Source organism: Elephantulus edwardii, unplaced genomic scaffold, assembly GCF_000299155.1.
Source record: "Elephantulus edwardii isolate Elephantulus edwardi_28Jun2011 unplaced genomic scaffold, EleEdw1.0 scaffold00018, whole genome shotgun sequence".
NCBI classification, from domain to species: Eukaryota; Metazoa; Chordata; class Mammalia; order Macroscelidea; family Macroscelididae; genus Elephantulus; species Elephantulus edwardii.
Genome location: NW_006399768.1, coordinates 24882706 through 24904439, shown reverse-complemented (window position 1 = coordinate 24904439; position 21734 = coordinate 24882706). Strand labels below are relative to the sequence as shown.

The following is a 21734-nucleotide window of genomic DNA, read 5'->3' as shown; positions in this document are numbered from 1 at the left end:
TATAATCTTCCCTTTTTTAATCCAATTGACTTGATAATATGCAAAATCAAGTAAGCTTATGAAAGAAAACAATTCAGTCTTGATTATTCTACAGAGAAAATATTTTCTCATTTTAACGATCTATTGTTACTTATTCTAGTTGGTTTATAAACCATTTCAAGCTCTTAAATCATATATGTGTCTAATAAGTCTGGAGTATTTCATGGGCAGGCAAATGAGTGAAATTTCTAAGAATGCTGTCTGTAAGCACTTGTAATCGGTTGGCTCACAGCTTTCTATTTTGGTAATGTGAGGATTTAGTCCTCTTGTGTTAGAAAGACAACTGGAGTGCGAGGAGAGGATAAAGAATTTAAGAAAGTGGGGGTGGGGGCGATAATTGATAGACTCAGGCTGAAGCTTGGATGCGTTTTTGGAAAAAATCTCCCAGCCAATCCATTCTGAAGTCTGAGAGTCCAGGATTGACCCTGATGTAGATTTAATAACCAATTCTGTAGTCATTTTTTTAAAAAGTCACTTTAAGAGTTGCTATGCAAAGTCTGGTTTATCTTATTTTGTGGCATAGTTCTTGTTAAGGAGAGAATGCTTTTGAAATGTTTTGTGATTGAATTGTAATGCATTTTCCCCCTAAAAAAAGTGGAATTTTTATCATTTTGATATAAAGTTCACTGAGTTTTCATATTAAAAAATAGTGCTAATTTTTCATTCCTTGCATTATTTATGTGGGTATATGGGATGCTGAGGCTTGTCATTTCCAATATTATAAGTATCTATTACAGATACTGGTCTTGATGCTTAGTTTTAAAAGAAAGGAAACTTTTATGAAAGTTCAATGCACTGGAAATTTCTACCAGTATTTCTCTTCTAAGGTAAAATGTTACATGTTACCTGGATATTGTTTGTTGTATTCTACTTAAAGTTCTCTGTTTCCTCTCTTCAACCTGCATGTGTTTCTCCAAGTTGAGAACAGAGAGCTTTAAATTCAAATGTAGCATGGGATGTCTGACTATTGATATTTTCATCTGTTGCTGTTTGTGTGTAAGAATATTGTCTGTCAAGGAAAAGCATAAAGAATGAATGTGGATACATTGCTGTTCAAGTCAATGTGATTGATTTTCTGCTTGTTTGAGAAAGCACTGGAGAATAAGGTTGTATGAAGGTGTCTAAACCTCCCATCTCCATGCTCTGGTGCCCCGTCCTTGCCGTATTCCTGGCTTTTGAAAAGTCAGTGGAACCAAACCCTGACTTTTCCTTAAACTTGAGAAGAACAGCTTGTAGATGTCTTCAAAACATTGGAACCTTGGTTATTTTTGTTTGAAACACCCTTGAAAATATTTTAATTATAATCCCACAAAAGTGTTTTCTTTGGGTCCCCCCCCTTGGTGTTTTATAACAGGAGGTATTAAATGTCAAGGAAAGTACCATGCCATGACCCAAAGTATCCTCTAACTAGTGCCCGTTGAGACATTGATTACATTAAAACTCATTTCATTTCAGCCACAGCGTCCCGCGTTTACTCATGAAAACATTCAAGGTGGGGGGGAACCGTAAGTATTCTTCTTCTCTTCTAAATTCCAGACTAACTTTGATCCACAAAATACATAACTGTGGCACCAAAGCAGAAGGTACAACTTTGCAAGTGAATAAGATCAACACACTAACATGAGACTTCCTAATTAACAGTCATAGTGACAATCACCATCTTTGATAGTACAGACCAAGAGTTAACTGTTTGTTTTTTTTAAAAGCATGATTTTACTGAGAAGGCCTTAAAAGTCTCCGGTGCCAAAATGAATCCTAAAATGTATCAATCTGTCTTCCTCTCTATTTTATTGGTCATGTTGATTTTAGTTAATGCAGATTTAGATATGCTCTCCCATTGTTCTTAGACATATTTGGATACCTGGAGAATGAAATAATAGACCTAAAGTGGTAAGTTAGTAATGCAGTTCCCAAACTGCATTCCTACAAGAGTCTTTTTGAAATGTTGTTGTTGTTGTTGTTTTTGAGCAAAGTTGACCCTCCCGTGGGTTTTCAGAAGCAGTGACTTACTCAGGAGAAGACTGCCATCTTTCCCCTGATTAGCAGCTGGTGGATTTGAACTGCCTGTCTTTAGGTTGACAGCTCCTTACCCTTAAACCATCAGAGAAACTAATTGTTGCTAGGTGCTGTCAAGGATGGCTCATAGCAACCCCAGGAGCAATGGATCTGAACTTTGCCTTGCCCTGTGCCATCCTCATCATCTCCGAGATACTTGAGCAGTGCTGAAATCCTCTGATTTGTGAAACGTCTACTTCCAGATCACAGGAGCATGACTTTTCAAACTTCCCTTTTTAATTCCCTCTCTTTCTTGACATTTAAGTCAAAGATGCCACATGTTCTCTATGAGGTGTCTTTTTCTGTATGATTTTTCTGCTCCATTTCTGCCTTCTGGAGATGATCAGAAGTTGCCAATATCCTTTTGCCCACTGCCTGTTCTCTGAGTCGAGAACTAGGCCCCTGCAAAGGAGCCAAGCCTTGCCAGCACACCTGTGCACATGCAGGAGCCTTACAGGCCCCACCTGAGCTCTGCTCACCTGCAGCACAGCATGCTGACATTTGACCCAGCCCTGTGTGCAGCTGGGTTCTACATGCTGACCTGGGGCCTTCATCACCCTCACAAATCTTATACCCACCTAAAGCCATCTCCACAAGAACTGTCTCTCACCTAGGACAAACTCTACCAAGTACAATCGGAAAGGTGTATTACTAAGAGAAAGTCAGTCAGGGAATGGGGACAGGAGGGAGCTGCACAAGGTAAGAATAATTTAGATTTTCACTTAACTGGAAACATTTCAGAAGCTGTTCATAACCTTGAATATTTTGTTTAAACCTAGTAGGACCACACACACACACACACACACACACACACACACACACACACACACATCAATCAGAGGGCTGCCTAGGTTTATTGCATTACCAACATTTTCAATTAAGTACCTTTTAAGGAGTTTATAAGTTAAAAAGATATGCTGTGCTACACTGTTGCGTGAAATACGGTGTTACTATTTCAGCAGCAGTCTTTAGGGTAAATACAAAACCATAGAACTCATTTTGAAAACCTTACATTAAACATCATAAAACATTTTGTATTCCGTCTCTGTTTGACTATTGACAACCTCAATTAACTTGATGTCAGTTAATATCTTTCCTTTAAAATAATGGAAAGTAGGATCATAATATTTGGTATCTTCATAACTCAAGACATTTTAGAAAAAGTCATATTGAGAAAGCATCAATTTGGCTTAATAGTTCTCCCTATTGAAAATATACGGAGCTCTGATGGTCTAGTGGGTAAGGAGTTGGTACTACCAGCACAAAAGCAAGAGGTTTGAACCCACCAGCTGCTCTGTGAGAAAGATTGTCAGTCTCTTCCCATGAAATTTACAGCTCACGGAAACATGCTGTAGATCAGCCAGCTATGCATTGTTTCCAGTTCAATAGCACATAACAAAAGTGACAACATTTAAAACACATTTCTTTCCAAGGCATCCTGACATCACCTCCATCACTCATCTCACCAGCACATCTTTCAAAACAACATTTTTGTATTGTGTTTCGATTGCCTTTCCTCCATGCTGCACTGATTCTGAAAGTCAGAAGAGCTAGGAGTGTTTTTAGAAGATTTATTTCTATTTCCATAAAACTTCCCAATCACAATGCTCTTCCTTTTATTTTTTTGTCTAATTAAGTCAGAATGGTAAGTAAAGTTTGACAAGCATGCTGGTTAGCTTCACTTGAAACTGAAATAAGAGTACCAATCCCTCCCCGCCTCCTCCCTTTTTAGCTCCTGGAACCTTGAGATTCTTTGAGCGGCAGGGAATTGTGGCCTTAAATAGGCCTGTCTCCCAAATGCTTGGAGGCTGGGCGGGGAGTAGTGGGGGCGGGTGTTTAGTGGGTAAGGCTGTAGCTGAAGCCTGTGACTTTCAAGTTAGACAGTGAATCAGTGCCTCTCAAGTGAGAGAAAGAATGTAAATCCATGAGCTCCCTACCAATCCAGTATTGACTAACCCCCTCAAAAAAATACCATGATGACGGTGTAATTCATTTCCTTTTTTAACTAAGTATTTTTATTTTATATAGAAACCACCTTCTCACATGGCTACATAAAAGATCTCATCCACTCACCTGAGTAGCCTTAAGGTCAACCGCTTAAGGCAAAGCACACAAGGCAAACATCCAAATTAGGTCATGTTTGTGTTCAATACTTAACTGTTCTCCCCAGCACAGCTCAGGAATTCTTGTCACCTTTTTCTAGCCTTCCCACAATTAGACTCCTCTCTTATCAAAAAACCTCAGAAACAGCCAGCCCAATAAGGTCAAAAGAACAGGATTGGCACAAGGATAAAGCCTTGAAGTCAGGAAGTGGGTAAGCTAGAAGGCTGAATGGAAATGAAGTCAAAAGAGCCGGATTTGCCCAAGGATAAAGTCCTGGAGGCAGGAAGGGGCAAAATGGAAGGATTACTGGAATAGAGGAAATGGGAAAATACATTGTGAGTTTAATGTTATAAAATAAAATGTATCTAAATAGTGGAATAAATAATGAAATTGCTTTGTAAGTTTTTACTCAACTCACAATTTTTTTTAAAAAAGTTTTTTAAAAACTCACAAGTCCCTTCTTAAAAGAGTAAAAATTATTAAAAGGTTTATTGGCAAGGCAAAATATTTAACAAAGGACAAAATATCTAATGCTGGAATTTCAGCATTTGGCACCAGGCCATGGAAAATAATGTTTTTCAGTGATTATATTTGACACCTCATCTTCCCAGCCCTTTCCCAGCCAAAGTCCTCCACCTGTACAAGTTCAGGGACAGACAGGAGAATCCAAGAGACCAAAGGCCCCCATTTACGTCATGATGATTCTGTTTAAGCCATTGAATAGTTTTGTTCTGCCAACATGATTTTCTAAATTACTGAAGTATTTGGAAATTAATCACTTTTATTGGACAGTATTCAATATTGTCAGCTTTTAAACCAACCTGGAAAAAATCCAAAGTGTTCTAGAACATGGTTCTTATTTTCTTAGACTGGCAAAAGTACACAGAGAAGAAGAGCAGCAGACATAAATGACTGATTTTTTTTTTTAAATCTTCCTTCGTCTAAGCATGTTTTCTTGCTATTTGAAACAAACGCTTCTTAACCTTGTAGGCTGCTAGAATTTGTGCCTTCATGTTCTAAAATGCCAACACAAGCGAATATTCATTCAAATGCAATGTATTTTCTTACCACATTCATGAAAACACAAAGTATTTTATTATTGATCAGTGTCACTATACTATATATAACATTAATGAAAGGCAGAAAAATGAACGAGAGTCATTCATTCTTTAAAGGAAATTATCCTGAAAGAGGTTTTTAAATAAATTTTCTCCAAAACTGACTTTAAAAATTAATTTTGGCCTACAGTTGTCTGTAGTTTTTACAGTTTTTATTCAATGGTAATTGAACATAGAAGAGGTTAAGATCCACCTAATTTCATAGGTGGGTTGCATCAGATGTTCACTTTCTAAAACTTCAGATTCCTAGTGTAATCTATGAAATTAACATGCTTTCCAAAAAATCCTCTTGCTAAAGCTAAACAACCAAACGGGGGGAAAAAAAAACAACCCCAAAACAACCAACCCAAAACAAAACAAAAAATCCCAAACCCATTCATAGTAATTCCTTTTTAATGATTTAGAAGACAGGTGTCATGTCTCTGAGATATTAGGTATGTCAAGTTACAGTGACTTGAAAATGCAATTGCAAACTTAAATTGTTTGCCTCTAATTATGGCCAGACAAAACTGTAATTTCTTCTCATTTTTATCTAGCTGAATACTAGATATGACTGGCCAATTCAAATGCAGTTCTGACTTTTAAATGCTAACATGTTTTATCAATTCAAACATGTTGTAATCTTCCATGTGTATTCCTCATGCTGAGTTTTGAAGTTTTTAAAGTGGTATAAATCCCATGAAAGTGTAAATATTTCGATTTATGCTATATGCTTGCCAGAGATTGATACTACCAATAAATTAATAAGAGTAAAAATGTTAAAGGTAAAATGGATATTGTGTTCTGTAGCTTAACAAAGGACTAAAGATGTTTTAAACACCCCCGTTTGTCCTGTTTAAGGTTTCAGGCTCTGTATAACTATACTCCTAGGAACGAAGACGAGCTGGAGCTCAGAGAGAGTGATGTCGTTGATGTGATGGAAAAGTGTGATGATGGCTGGTTTGTGGGTATGTGTAGATTTCTTTTTCTGACACATTTGGCTGCTTTATCATTTGCTTGCATTTGCTCATTTGCATGATTTAATGTGCTAGTCCTGCACTCTGTATTCACAATGCTTTTGATCTTTCATACACTTATTAGCACTATGTAATCCCCAAGGCAACTGTATTGTTAATAGAGTTTAGCATTTCTTTTCTCTCTAGGCACCTGGGTTAGTTCCATTTTCTTTCCAACTCAGCTGAGAAAAGAAGGAAGATCCTTTAAAAAATAAAAAAAGAAAAAGTGGTAGTAAGGTGAAAATTTTTTTTAAAAAGATCTTTTAAAATAGCATTAGCTAGAGTAAGAGTAGGGTGAGGTGGGTAGTGTTTTCTATCTTAAATAATAATAATACGCTAGGCAGAGGACTATGTTAGTTGTCCATAGTGAGGACTTAACTGGAGAAAGAACAAGGGTAAATGTGTGATGTAGCTACATAGAAAGATCAATGATTCACCTTAACTGCAATGTGTGGTCGAAGTGGAGAAAAATCCTTATCTTGCCACATGAAATATAATCCCAGAAAGGCAGAAGTGGACAGTGGAATGAGAGGCATTTCAAAGGCAAATGGTCAGAAGGTTTGACCTGTAGTAGAATAATGAAGGAACTGAGGCTACAGTTTCCCAAGACTCACATTAGCTATACTAATACCCACTTAGAAGAAGAAAGAAATGGCTTACCAGCATGCTCCAGAGTTGAAGGGAGAAACACAGTTCACAGGCCCTATTTCCTTCTCTCTGAGCTGGAGAGCCCATAGGAGAATTTTCTGCACCACGCAATGCACTGCAGTGATTTCGTCATTTAAAAGTAAGGGTGATGCCAAAGGTGGCTATATTTGGGTTAACTCCTACATCTGATGCTGGACACCACCTTCAAATAATGAAGTTATTTTGGTGTTATTTTTGGTGTTATATTTGGTGTTATTTTGTTTTTAAGTGACTTTGTACCTTGTTCAAATTTTCTAAGTTGTATTAAGGATTCTGCTAGTGCTATCCTTTAAGATACAGCGTTCAACAGGATTGTCTGTGTAGTTATGTACTCATAGCTGACCCTCCCGTCAGTTTTCAGAGGCTTTACGTTGCACTGGGGGAGATTGCTCATCTTTTCTCCTTACCACTAAGCCACCAGAGCTCAGAATTATCTAGAAGGTGGTAAAATACCTTAGAAAGTAACTGTTGTTGTTGTTGTTGTTATGTGCCATCGAGTCACCTGTGACTCAGTGACCTTATGTAGAACATCCCTAAACTCTGTCCTATCCTGTGCCAATCTCACTATCTCTGACCTAGGTAAAAGTCTTGTGTAATTTCCATTTTGGTTTGGTTTTGTTTTTCACTTCTGAGAAGTGCAGGTAGCAAGTAAATTAGCAACTGAGAGAGGCTATTTGCCCACAGACCCAAGTCCTTATGCTTCTCCATCCATCCACCTTAGCACACTGCACACCCTGCCCTGCCTCTTGTTTAGAAAAGTTAGAACTAATTGCTCTTAAATCTTTGCACTCTTTCATTCCTCACTCCTGATGAGCAGTCTTGGAGACTAAGTTCTGCTACCCACCTGCTCAGCTATATTTCTCTGGCTGGTTTAGCTGAGTTGTTCTGTTTTTGCCTGAAGGAGTTGTCTTGTCAACTAAAGGGCAAGTAGTTCAAAGTCACCAGCTGCTCCGCAGGAGCACTGGAGGGTCAGTTATTAAGTTGGCTTCCTTGTCAGGGTGACAGTACGTGAAGAGGCAGCGAGCGAGTAGGCAGCACAGAGAAATATGTTTTGTCTTAAAGTGCTGTTTGCTTCCCCCCCCCCCTTTACCTTTTCCAAAGCCCTCCAAATCTGTGCATAGGACTGAAATATTTCATTGTTGTTACCACCTTTCATTTATTGCTTCTATTTTCAGGAACCTCAAGAAGAACCAAATTCTTTGGTACCTTTCCCGGAAACTATGTCAAGAGGCTGTGAATCGCGCTTCCTCCTTATTTATGCCGCATTTCAGCAAAACATCTGCATAAACTCTCGCCTGAGCCACCCCGCAGGCCTCCCGCTGTCATGCCTCATGGTTTCCAATAGGAGTCACTCATCATCACCATGTCCACACGCAGCCAAACCACCAGCAGTGTAACCGTCCTGGACGCCTGGGGAGACCCTTTGGGGAGTCTGACGTGCGGAATTGCTTCCGCGGCACAGTACCTAGTTCTGCTTTCTTCCCCAACCTGTGCAAAGTTGGTATGTGGGATTGCAAAGAAAAGCACTGTACTTGAAAAGGGTAACGTATTTAAAGCAAAGGAAAAATAACAAATCTTTTCTCAAGGAAGCTCTTCTGGTACTCTAATAAAATGTTTTCAAAGATGGCCTCTCCTCAGGCAACCAGGTTGTTTTAGTATTGAATGCTGTGGTTTGCATCTCCGCATTCTTCGCTTGGCAATATCTTTTCTTTTCACGAGTTTGCCTAGTGTCCTGGTTTACACGATATGACAACTGTACTTCAGCTATTGTTTGCCTGCACTTATACATTGTAATATGCACAGTGATTATAAAATCTAAAGTAGGAACCTTAATTCGGATGAGTGTGATTTTGTTGACTGAATGTGAGTTTTCAAAATAGGAGTATTTTCCTGCAATTTGTTGTTTTTGTACTAATTAGAAGTGCAAACCATATGTGAGTAAGAGCCTTTGGTAGTACTCATAAGAATGCAGGAAGTTTAGCTAGATTGCAGAAAAAAAGAGAAAAACTATTGTGTTGTAAAGTTACACGGCTATTTTATATTAAAATGTAATAATCAGCATTATGAACAATGAGCTCTTAGTATTTTATTTATCTGATAAAATTTAAGTAAAAGCAGTGTTAGTGAGAGGTGCAAAAATTATTCTAATGTAGACACTTGAAAGTATCTGTAAGCAATATCCATAGTTTAGATGTCACTGTGTGTACACGTATACACTTGTGATTGTATGAGAGCATACAGTCCTGGGGATATGTTGTATGGAAATGGAAATCAATCTCACACATTATTTTATAGACATAGAGTACTTTGAAGGCAACACTAGTATTAAGGCTGGTTTAGCAAGGATTATGGTCAATACACTATTTTTACTAAGATAATTATATTTCTTCTATGGAACTCAGAATTCTGGCTACATTTGAGGACAGGAATATGTTGAGCCTGACTTTCTCAGTATGTGGTGTAAAATATTTCCTAGGAATAAATTAGGCACTTTCAGAGGTGGTGTTAAATCGTTCAGGTTGTATTTCCTGCCCTGAAGCAGAAATTGATAAACCTGATATTGGAACCTGAAAGATTTAATAGGTTTAACAGTGCCTGCCCTGCCCACACCTTGAGAAGTAGCTTTGTATTTCTTATGACTTTGCAGAACTCTTCATATTTGGATCTTGAGCACCTTATAGATAAAACTTTTTATGGCATTTCCTTTGTGGGCGGTGATTGATCTTTTCACAATCTATGTAGACTCTAGACTTTTGTACATATGTTTGCTCCTTTTTTGTACAGGCTATTTAGTTGTTGAGAAAATGGGGGTTTCCTAATTTGGTCTTTATCTTGCACTTCCACTAAGTTAAAACACTTTTGCCAGATTTTCCTTTTACCTATTCCACAGATCACAAGCACGCCTGGGTAGTGAGGCTCAGTAAAGATAGCATTTGTACAAAAGTTTCCAAAGCAAAGGGCTTTAGCAGCCAAACAGAAAGGTACATAGATATAGAATACAGAGGTATCTCACGAGGAAGAAAATAAACAACTTCGAATAGGCTATCTTGATTACTGTCAGGTTCACCCAAACAGCTTTATATTTTATAAGGCTTTGGATTTGAAATTAGGTCGACTGCATGCAGCTTTGCTAAAAATGATTTCTCTTTGATGCCATTTGTAAGAAAAGACATCAATATCTGTTGCCTGTCATATTTAAGGAAAAAAATGCTGTTTCTACTCTGTATTTGATTTTAAAAGGAAAAATATTCATACCTGACTCTCAGGTAATTGACTTTGAGTTCTTACAAGCAAACAAAGGTCATTATGTTTTTTTCTTGAATAGACACCTAATAAATTTTGCTTGGAAGTATACTTTAGTTTTTCTTCTTCATATTTACCGTTAAATTAATTGTGTATTTTATGCCATCTCATTGAATAAGCGAAGAGAAAAATACATTTGCTCTGTATTTATATATATATATATTTTATTGGTTTATTTACAAAGTTTGTATACATTGATTTTCACACTGGATCTTTCCCATTTCCTTCACACACACATCTCAACCATCAAATTGTGTGACCCTATTATTACCCACCCCCCACCTATCCTCACCCCTTTACTCCTTCCCCCCCCCCTCCACTTAGATCCTCATACTCATTCTACAATAATTATCTTATTTGATAATGATCAGTATTTGTCCTTACGGAACTGAGTGAACAAAAAATTTCTCTTCCTCAGCTCCATGACCAAATTAACCACCCATACCAAGACTCAGTTCCTAAATATTCTTTGGAGAGCTCTGATACATTAGTGAGTAAGAAGTCCTGCTGCCAACCCAAAAGAACGTAGTTCACCAATTGTTCTTGAGAATATACCCTCTAGCCAAGTCTAACTTTATGTAGATGCTGTAGATGGACAAGCTTGATTGTTGGAACCAAAATGGGAACATCAAACAAACATCACAGCCCTCCCTAGTAACATTGTGACTTTGCTGTCAAGCTAGAATCCTCTCTTCAAGAAAAAGCTTGTGACCATTTTGTATGGTTTGTCTGGAAACTTCTGTAAATCTTATGTTTTAGTAAAATATTTTTTGTTATTCTAAAAAAAGAAGAAGAAGAAGAAGAACATAGTTCAAACCCACCAGCCGCCCTGCAGAAGGAAGATGGGCTGTCTCGGAAAACACGAATCTATGGGTTTGGCTCTGACTCACTGGCAGTGATATTGCGTTTTTTTAGTTCTGCACTAATGGGTAGGAAGGGAGCTCTGGCAGCCTAGTGGCAAGAAGCTGTGCTGCAATCCCAAAGGCACAGGGTTAAAGGCCGTCAGCTGCTCCAGGGGAGAAGGATTGGCAGCCTCCTCCCATGAGATTAACTGTCTCTGAAAACCTGCTGGAGGCTCAAATGTGGACCAGTCACACTCCTCCTGTGCACAACAATCACAGCGGGTAAGAATAGGAAGCTCTGGTGATCTAACCTGTGTGGAGCTGCACTGTAACTCTCCCTTCTCAGAGATTTCTAACTCACTTGCAGCTCTGCAGCACAAAGATCAGTGGCACGAACAGCTAGGAAACCCAGCAGAGGGCCAGCTGTAAGTAAGTTGATTCTGAGTGGGCTACAATGAGCTTTTTTTGAGGAATAGGTATGATAAACTCCAATAAGATCCAAACTCTGCGTACAGTTGGATCATCACTCTTCCTTACACAAACAACAAATAACTTCCTTTCTTACTGGAATCATTTTTAATACAGCTGAGACCCTTCTGGCATAATAGGTGTCAGCCCTTTTTCATATCTACCTTTCAAATATTCTGAATCGGCTGGCAACTGAACTATCAAAGATGTCTTCTCACCTCGATAGCCAGCGGGCTCCTCTCAATTCCATTTTGAAGTTTTCCCTGTATATTCCACAATGATGTGTTCCCTTTGTGTAAAGTTTTTACTTGCATAATATTCCTTCGTTCCTGTTTCCATCAGAGCATTTCAGTTCCCCTAGGGAACTGAAGTGAGTTGTGCTAATCCAAAGGTGGCGCTCTGGTGTCCAGAACAGCACTACACACCTTGTCCTGTCTACCACGTTCCCTGCTGTGGATAATTACAGCATGGGGTGAAGGAGAAGAATACAGAATACTTGTTTCAGAATTCTTTAATGTTTATTTATCTGTCACTTGGGATTTCTTTTCCTGAGAAGTGCTCTTCATAATTTATCAAAAATTCTTTCATGAATCTCATTATGATGCTAACAGTCCACTTGGTGAGTAAGGTATTCTTGAAACTTCTGAAGGTACAACAGCAAGATCAAGAAGACTACTCATCAGACTGCATCTACCCAGGGTCTCACCATCTGGGTGCAGACTTCCCCTGGCAATTCGGGTCAGGGGAAGGGCAGTAGAAAAGGATCCTCAGTTATTTTATTTGCCAAATTTCAATCCTTTCTTTAGCTCTACCCTTACTAAAAACAGGCATGTTCATTTCTTACCATGAGGGAAAACAGAAGGAACCTATTTGAGGAACTATTTCCATGATCATTCACTGCTTGATCTCTCTGTAGGTGGTCAAGTTGTGTGGCCTGATGACTTCTTCTAAATTTCAGTCACAAAGGAAGATACTTTTAAAGGAGTGATGGTCTAAAGAAAACTAAGTTCTCTGTTAGTTTCTAATAGCTTGTTTATTTAAAGATTTAACTATTTTATCCTCTTTTCCAGATTGTAACAGTTGTGTATGTACTAGTTGTGATTTCAAATTGTTTCTTGTCACTGATAATTAGAGTCACAGCAGAAGCAGAAATAGCCATTATTGATAAGTGGCCTATAGCAGGAATTGGCAAAGTGACATGTGGTCACTTTGTTTTGCCTTTGGTTGTTTTTTTGTTTTTTGTTTTTTGTTTTTTTTTTTTTGCCTTTGGTTTTAAATGGCCTCGAGGCAAAGAATAGTTTGCTTAAATGTTATTGTTGTTGTTATGTGCCATCAAGTTGACTACAACTTAGAGTGACAACTTTGAACCCTTCCCTATCCTGAGCCAACCTTACCATCTCTGGCACACCTGACCCCATTGCCACAGTCACTGTGTCAATACGTCTCATTCAGGGTCTTCCTATTCTGTGCTAATCCTCAACCCTCCCAAGCATGATATCCCTCTCCAAGGACTGGTTTCTCCTGGCAACATGCCCAAAGTATGTGGGATGGAACTTCAAAATTCCTGTCTCTAGGAGCAAGCTGGTTGCACAGAGGAATATTTGCAAAATTAATGTAATGACTAAAGAAAAATTAGTTCCCATCCAGTTGACTCAAGGCTACCCCATGTGTGTCAAAGTACAACCACTGCACTGTTGTGAACAGCAGCCCGCTCACACCTGCCTCTGACTGTGCCGGGACAAGAGGGATAAACTCAATCAAACCAGACAGTAGTTCTCTGAGAAAGGCCGACTCTGGTTTCTAAAAGTACAAAGTAACCAGTGGGGATGTTATTGCAATGACGACATGGTTTTAACTGTGCATGAGCCTGTCCAGGACGTGCATGGTTTCAGGAAGGCATTGGGGACTGTAGCCAATGAACCTCGAACCTTGCCCTGGTTACGCCTTTGGGAAATACTTGGTATTGTAGAGCCACTGGAGTCAGATAAAGCCAGAGAGCTTACTGGATGTATTTTAATACACAAAGCCTCAGGAAACACTAGATGTTCTTTGCCGGATGACTCACTAAGTGGCCAGAGCTTAGTTTCGTTGCTAAATCCATCCCTTCTGCAGTTCTGGAAACTTCCATCTGAGCTCATGCACGTACATATATCTTGACCCAAAAAACAGGCTAGAGATCTTCACCTGTTCCTTTAGGGTTTCTAAAATATGATGGGTGACTCACTTATCTAAAAATAAGTGTCATTCAAATACTATTCTTGTTATTATTAACAACTCCAGAGACTGGGAGGTAAATCATGCAATGATATTACAGAGAGTTTGAAAATGGGTTTTTTCAAACTTTTTTTTGCCTTGTAATTACACAAGAAATAAATACTTATTGTAGGTTAAATTAAAAATATGCCCATACAATTTAGAATACATATTCATATGTACTTTTTCAAGAAGAAACAAAGAGTCACCGCAGAAAGTCCTACAAGTAAAGATTTCACTTTGGAACATGATTCTTGGAGTGTTTGTCTGCACACACATGTTAGTATTGTGGAGGAGGCCAAATTGGATCAGACTAAAATCCTGTCCAAGGATCTCTGGTGGTGCTGTGGTTAAAGCATTTGACAGCCAACCAGAAGGTGGGCACTTCAAACATGGCAGCAGCTCCTCTGGAGAGAGATGAGGCAGTCTGCTTCCACGAGTGACAGCCTTGAAACCTATGGGGCAGTTCTATGCTGGCCTTACAGGGTCCCTGTTCATCTACAGCAAAACAGCAGTGCATTTGCTCTTGGTTTTAAACATACTCTTTTATAATCTGCACTTGCCTAAATAAATTGGGAAGGGGGCTTTCTACCCGATTTATTATTCTCTATTTGACTTCAGAGTCAATTTGACATTATGAAGCTCTGAAAAAGGGCCCTATTAGGTTTAGTCTATAGAGGGTTGCACTGCTAACCCAAAGGCATTGTCTGTCTGGTAGTCCCAATTCCCCATCAGCTCAACAGGAGAAAGGTGGACAAGCTTTTGTGTGGCTCACAGCCTCTGAAAACCCTCTGGAGGGAAGCTCCCAGTCTGTTCTGACTGAATGGTAGTAAGGTTTTTTGGTGAGAGAAAGTGTGAATAAATGGAAATGAGGAAAAGTCCAAGTCAATCTCTAGGATCCATGAAAACGCAATTAATTTAAAATTTAAAACGGGAATTATAACATTACTACCAGGCAAGAAAATCTCCTGTAATCAGAAGTCTGTCTGGGTTTTTTAGTTTGTTTGTTTTGTTTTTGGATTTGTTGGTTGTTTCACACACACACACACACACACACACACACACACACACACACACCAATCAGAGGTCTTGATAGAGGGGGGAAAAAGACAGAAGCAAGAAAGAGAGAAAAGGAAATATTTTTTTTTATTTGCCCACCTCAGCCATTACAACTTTACATCTGTTAGACATTTTTCCAGGTAAATGGTAACAAGGAAATTCTATTAAATTCTATACTAAATGGAGAAATATGTGTGAACTGCAGAACAGCAGATGCAGCATCAAAGCCAGCCAAGGGGAGGCAAAATGCACAGGCTTTGAATTCTAATTGATGGGGCATATAAGAATTTGTTTTGAAAATAGAAATTCCAGAAAAGTTAGATTTAAGCAAATATTTTTATAATACACTTGTTGTTGTTGTTGTTGTTTACCACTGAGTCAGAACCAGCCCATAGCTGACCCTCTGGCGGGTTTTCAGAAACAGTTAATTGCAAAGGAGGAGAGTGTCCATCCTTCTCCAGTGGAGCAGCTGGTGCATTCGAACCGCGTGCCTTCGGGATTGCTTCTTGCTACTAGGCCACCAATGTTCCCTTATAATACGTTAGCTCAGTGTTTTTTATCCCAGAAAACCTTCCCTCCCCAAGAAAGACTTGGCAGTGGTGGTGTTCAGGTGTCACAATCGATGGTACTACTGGCAGACAGCTGGTAGGAAAAGACCAAGACTGCTTCCAAACTGTACAACACACGCCTAATGATGATCACCTCCAAATGCCTATAATTTGAAATTCAGAATTCAAGTGTTATAGGAATGCTCACGCTTCTCACAAGAATGGCATTGGAAATCATTTTAGCTCTGTTTTGTTTTGTTGTTTTTAAATGAAGCTGTGATGTTGCCCTCTCTCTGCCATCTAGTTAGTTCTGACTGATTGTTCTCCTCCGAGAGATTAGTGGATTTAGACAACTGAACTTTTGATCAGCCCAAGCTATCAGGACTGCTACCTGCCATCAAGGGAGTTTCAACTCATAACTGACCCTCCATCAGGCTTCTAAACTATAAACCACATGAGAGGAGACTGCCTGTCTTTATCCTGCTAGAGGCTGGTGGATCCAAAACCCCAGAAAAGCAGGCCTCTGGGTTAGCAGAGCAACTGTGGACTATGCCACGAGAGCTTCCTGTTAGCACCCAAGTTGTCTCTAAGGTCTACTCTAAGACTGGCAACTCCAACTGCTTTCTGCCAAAGCAGTACTTCTTCCAAACATGTTGAAGGTAAGCATAGACAGAGTACAATAATAAGTGAGACAAGATAAGGAGTGTTTCTAGCTGAACATCCACCTCTGAAAAAATCTCCTTGGAAAATGTGACTCTTGGGAAAGCATCAGTGTGAAATGCTGAAGCCAGGCCAGTATGGAGCTGCTCTGCTCCATGATGGAGCAGATTCATTGCAGTGTGTCAGAGGGAAGATGAGCTCTGTTATTTGTTCAGCTGTTCACCGATCCTGTGGATGCCAAAGGTAGACTGATTAGTCCTCCTTCCAAGGTCAGAGAAAACTTAAGGCTGACCTGGGCTCTTAATGAAAATCTTCACAGAGCCTAACCTCCTTAGGGTTAATCGGAGTTTCTGGGTGGTCCAAACAGTTAACACTACAACTAAAAGTTGTGTCAGAGGCTGGAGAAGCACAACTGGAAGTTCAAATTGAAGCTTAACAACAACAACCAAAACCACAAACAAGTTACCATTGAATTGATGCCAACTCATTGTGACTCCATGTATATCAGAGTATAGCTGTGTTCAACAGGATTTTCAATTGCTGAATTTTCAGAATAGGTCCCCAGGCCATTCTTCTGAGGGACCTTTGGGTGGACCTCAATCTTTCCGCTAGAGCACGTTAACTATTTGTCCGTTACTCCAGTAACAGTGAATGTATGTTTAGGTGCAAAATCAGCACCTCAGTCTTCTCAAGAAGCTCCACTCTCTTTATTCTCCAGCTATTAGAGGATTATCTATGCAGAAGATCTGTTGTATTCCAAAGGGTGACAACAATGTATACCCTCCTCCTCCCTGTCCCTCCTGTTTGGAATTTGTATATAAAAACAAGAGATAGCAGGAGAAAACTACCAGGCATTCAGCTGGGTGCCTCTGAAAAGAAATCACACACACTCCACCATGATACACAGGGGCATGTGCACACATGCACACACACACACACACCATTGAGTTAACTCTGGTTCACAGTGGCCTTATATACATCAGAGTTGAACTGTGCTCCATAGAGTTTTACTAACAGCAACCCATAGTGTATATAGTAAAAAAAAGAAGAAATTCTACTTCTCTACAAGGTAAAAATTTAGCCAGGTCTTCTCATTCTATTAATTATATGTACACGTCAGTAAACTCATACAATCACCATCAATCTACTTTGCTTCACGTAAGAGGCCCTTATAGTATAAATGTATCCCTCCACAGGGAGCTAATTACCTGTCTCTGATCTTAACTTTCTCAATTGTCACTTATGTATCTGCATATAGATTAGATCCTGGTGAGTACCACCAGTGAGTTTAGAAATTCCAGTAAAGAATTAGAGAGTCTTCTTAGGCCATTGAATACATGAGGTTGCATTTTAAATCACTTTTGGTATTAAATGCCTTAGTGTGGGTTTTCTAAGGAAATTAAATAGTAGGAATGGGTTTTCTTAATTGCTTCTTATGTATGACTTGTCTTTAAAATATCTTTGCTATCTGAAAGGTCCCTGGATGGCTCCCAGGTGTTGACACCAAAAAACACCATTGCCTCTACTGACAGTAGTAAACTACATCATGCTATCTAAGGCCATAACGCCATGAGATCACCACCAATACTCAAAGTTTCAGGTATTAGTTAGAAGTGAAGCTCTGGGTGATCATTTGTTTGTCAATTGGACAAGGATGAGAGGTTTAGGAAAGCTGACTGGTTAGTCCTATGCACATTAGATAAAATATTGAAAGAAAGACATGATCTCAGGGCTTCTACGTCACAAACCAAGCATCACATAACAGACTTCAAATTTTTCAGCTACACATTGGAAGACAGTCTTGGTTCTCATAGTGAGAGAGCTAATATTGCTGAAAACCAAACTCAAAATCTTATTTGTAAACTCTTAACAATAAAGATGAATTACAACATCAATCAAGAGGCCAACTTCAAATAGTGTTTGAAGTTAAAGTGAGGGCATTGATTGGGTAGAAATGAGATCCTGAGAACTGGGATGGAGATATATGGGAAGGTGATAAGGAAGATGGAGACATTGAGCCTCTATATCTCGTTTAACAGGCATTCATATCCCAATTTTATGAAACTAACTCATCTCTACTAAATGAGTCATTTTGTCTTTGTCTTTATTTCCCTTGTATCAGGATCTTACAAAACTTTGAGTGTTCCCAAAAACCATCCCACTACCTGCTTTTGTTTCTCTAGAGAATCCAGCCTAAGACACTTAGAATATATGAATAAGTGCTGAAGTGTTATCTGCTTTCAATGAATCCACTGAACTAATCTTGGTAGCTGAAACTCTGTAATTTATCGCAAAGTCATTTACAGCCTATTATATCTCCATGGGCTCCAGTTACTCTAGATTTTTCTCTTGTCAACCCTTTGTTGTTGTTGTTATGTGTCGTTGAGTCACCTGTGACTCACAGCAACCCTATGTACAATAGCACTGACACCTGCTCTTTCCTGAGCCAATTTCATTTTTTCTGACACACCTGATCCCATTACCCTAGTCACTGAGTCAATCCATCTCATTCAGGATCTTCTTCTCCTGTGCTGTCCCTCTACTCTTCCGTGCATGATGTACCTCTCCAGGGACTGGTCTTTCCTGACCACATACTCAAGAGTGTCTGAAATGGAGCTTCAAAATCCTTGCCTCCAAGGAGCAACCAGGTCTCACCCTTTCCAGAACAGACCTGTTTATTCTCTTAGCAGTCCATAATATGTTTAATACTCTTCTCCAGCACCACAACTCAAAGGTATTGATCCTTCTTCTATGGCCCTTAATCATTGTCCAGCTCTCTGATGCATAATGAGTAATTGCAAAGACCATTGCCTAGATAAGGTGCACCTTAGTCTCCAGACTGACATAGTTGCTCTTCAGTACTTTAGAGAAGTCCCTAACAGCAGAATCTTTTAGAATCATTCAAATTTCAGAAGGACCACTTCTGTGATAACCACACCCTCAGAGGGAGCACATTTTTAAATTCATTTTAATGCAAGTTTACAGAAACTTAGGGTTTTCAGTCATTCATTGTTACACTTTTCTCCCTGCCCATCTTCTCCCCCCAATTCACTTTTCTCCTTGATAAGTAAGACTCTTTCATTGCTATGCATTCCCTCCCCCCCAAGTCCACTGCACTGTGCAGCCTTCATTCTAAGCTCCTGACATGACAATAATACCTAATCATATACCCCTTTTAAGCAGTTTTCTGAGGGAGCACATTTTTAAATATTGCTTACACAAGATGGAAGAATAAACTGAGAAGTGGAAAAAAAAAGATATACCTGAGTCTATTCAGATGAAGCCTTATGCACCTAGAGCTCTTTTGAGATCTTTGTTTCTATACAACAGACTATTTGGTCTACTTAATTTTTCTTTTGTTCTCAATAATTTCCTTGAGACCAGAAGTTTCAAGTATACTCTCCAAAGAACCTTCAGAGAAAGTGCGAATAGTCTGCTGGTTCCCTGTCTGCAAAGGACAGAGGGTTACAGTTAATCAACCGTTCTTGCTCTGTAGATACAGATTCAAGATAAATGTTTATAGATATACACACATACATCCCTTGACCAACAGTGCTAGTTAAGCATGATAAAGATATAAAAGCTGCCAATACAGCAAGTCATTAATTGGACAATTATTAAACATCATGTTCTTCACCAGAGAACAAGTATAGATAAGGACTTGATGAGATAAAATACCAAGAATTTACAGATAATACTTGTACCAGAAAAATCCTCTTGAACAAGACAGCAAGGAATTGGTATCTTTCCTGATGACTCACTGACTATTTTAAATCGTCTTGAATGAAATTTATTTCACAAATATCCTAGCATAAATATGGATTCCTAATAAGATTGGCATAGGATAGAGCAGGATTTAGGGCTGTTGTACATAGGGTCGCTATGAGTCGCAAGTGACTCGACAGCACATAACAACAACAACAATTATATAATACAACAACAAAAGTAGCATTTTTTTTTCTCACGCGATCTTTGCAACAAAGACCTAGCCCACATTTGAGCCTGTGCTGTGTGGGGGTTTTTCTGCATATGACTTCAATGTAGTGAATAGGATATCAAGACCAAAATTCCATTCACGCTCAGCATTCAAGGCATTCTGGCTTAAGGATTCTTGACTAAATGCCATCAACATCTCAACTAACTACCTCTGGGGGTTGGGACTCAGGTCTGTTGAAGTAACAAGACCTGACTCTGTTTCAGTAATTCCACAGGGCTCATGTCAGTAGCACAGTATTGATGTTGTTGATGGTAGTTGTTGTTGTTGTTGTTAGGTGCCCTTGGGTCATTTCTTATTCATAGGAGTCTCATGTGAGACAGAGTAGAACTGACTCATCATTTTCTTGGCTGTAACTTTTAAGGGAACAGGTTGCCAGGTCTTTATCCCTTGGAGACACTGGGAGTATTCAAGCTGCAAACTCTCAGTTAGAACCAGGCACTTAACCACTTGCATTACCATCTTCTTTTCAATATTAATGAAGTATATTTTATTCAAAATAAAGTGCATGCCTAGAGACATCGAACTATTCAGAACCTGATGTGCCATCAAAAACCAGACTGGGAATGTGAGATATTCTTTGTTTTTATATAAGAACGGCTCACTTCAAAGGCTGCCTCTGCACAAAGGAAGCTGTTAGAGAGCTTGCCATAGTGCTGATAGAAGAGGCTTCTCCCCAGATTCGGTGCCATTTCTTCCCATCAACTACTTGCTGTCAGGCAGAAATGAATTGGAGCGAATAGATTTATCTTTGAGCCGCCCCCCCAGGAAATACATGATAATACTATTTACTCAAAGCATTTGTAAGGAAGTTCTAAACCAGTGTCTTATCTTCCTTTCCCCTACTCCCTTTCTCTCTTTCTCTGCCCAGGAGAAATTCCAAAATGTTTATGAACTCTGAGCTCAGTGCTATGTTGAGAACCCACCCAACATCCCAACATCCTAACACCCACACACTAACATCTACAGTCAGCTGTCAGACGATATGACAAAAAGCTTAGCAGACATCTGCCCGGGGATTAATAAGGCATGGGAGTTCTTTGACTAGCAAAGATAAATTGCTAGACAGCTGTATTGGGAACCACAGCATACTTCTCAGCACTGATTATGCATAGAAGAGATGACCTATTTTCTAAATGGGGTCATGAATAATCTTCCTACTTTAGGAACCCTTTCTCCCTACAGGAAAAGATTCAAAGCAAAAACAAGGAACTCTATATAAACATCAACTCCAAATGGCATCCAAAGTTTTCTTTATAACTGAGTGTGGATAATAATATCAGCATGCTATTTGAAGATTATTCGTGAACTCAAAATTTATGGGGGGAAAAATGAATGGCTTGCTTTACCAGCATGCTGTTGTTGTTGTTGATTGCTGTTGAATTGAGCACGATTCATAGAGACCCCATGAGCCAAAGGCCTGAAGCTCTTCCACAACCATCGTCGTTAATCAAAGTTCACAGTTTCCAGAGGAATGATGCTTAGAAAGTGATGCCACTCCTGCTTCCAGCATAATCTCCTTAAAACCTTGTAATAACCATGTTTTCTAACTCAGGCTTACTTAAGTTTCCAAAGAGTGATTTTGAGCAATAGCAATCTCACTTAGTTTG

The 21734-nt window shown here is 39.2% G+C and overlaps 1 protein-coding gene across 8 annotated transcripts in view; it reads left to right on the top strand.

The window, feature by feature from the left end:
* The window catches only part of SORBS2 (sorbin and SH3 domain containing 2), a 252030-nt gene extending 243616 nt beyond the window's left edge, over window positions 1-8414 (top strand). For 6 of the 8 annotated variants that reach the window (XM_006882251.1, XM_006882252.1, XM_006882256.1 and 3 more), the window contains 3 exons: window positions 1495-1544; window positions 6156-6262; window positions 8173-8234. In XM_006882251.1, coding sequence (XP_006882313.1) covers window positions 1495-1544; window positions 6156-6262; window positions 8173-8234 — 219 coding nt within the window. Of the gene's footprint in view, window positions 1-1494; window positions 1545-6155; window positions 6263-8172 lie in introns of all 8 variants that reach the window. The other 2 variants (XM_006882257.1, XM_006882253.1) reach the window with 2 other exon arrangements.
* The last annotated feature ends 13320 nt before the right edge of the window (window positions 8415-21734 follow it).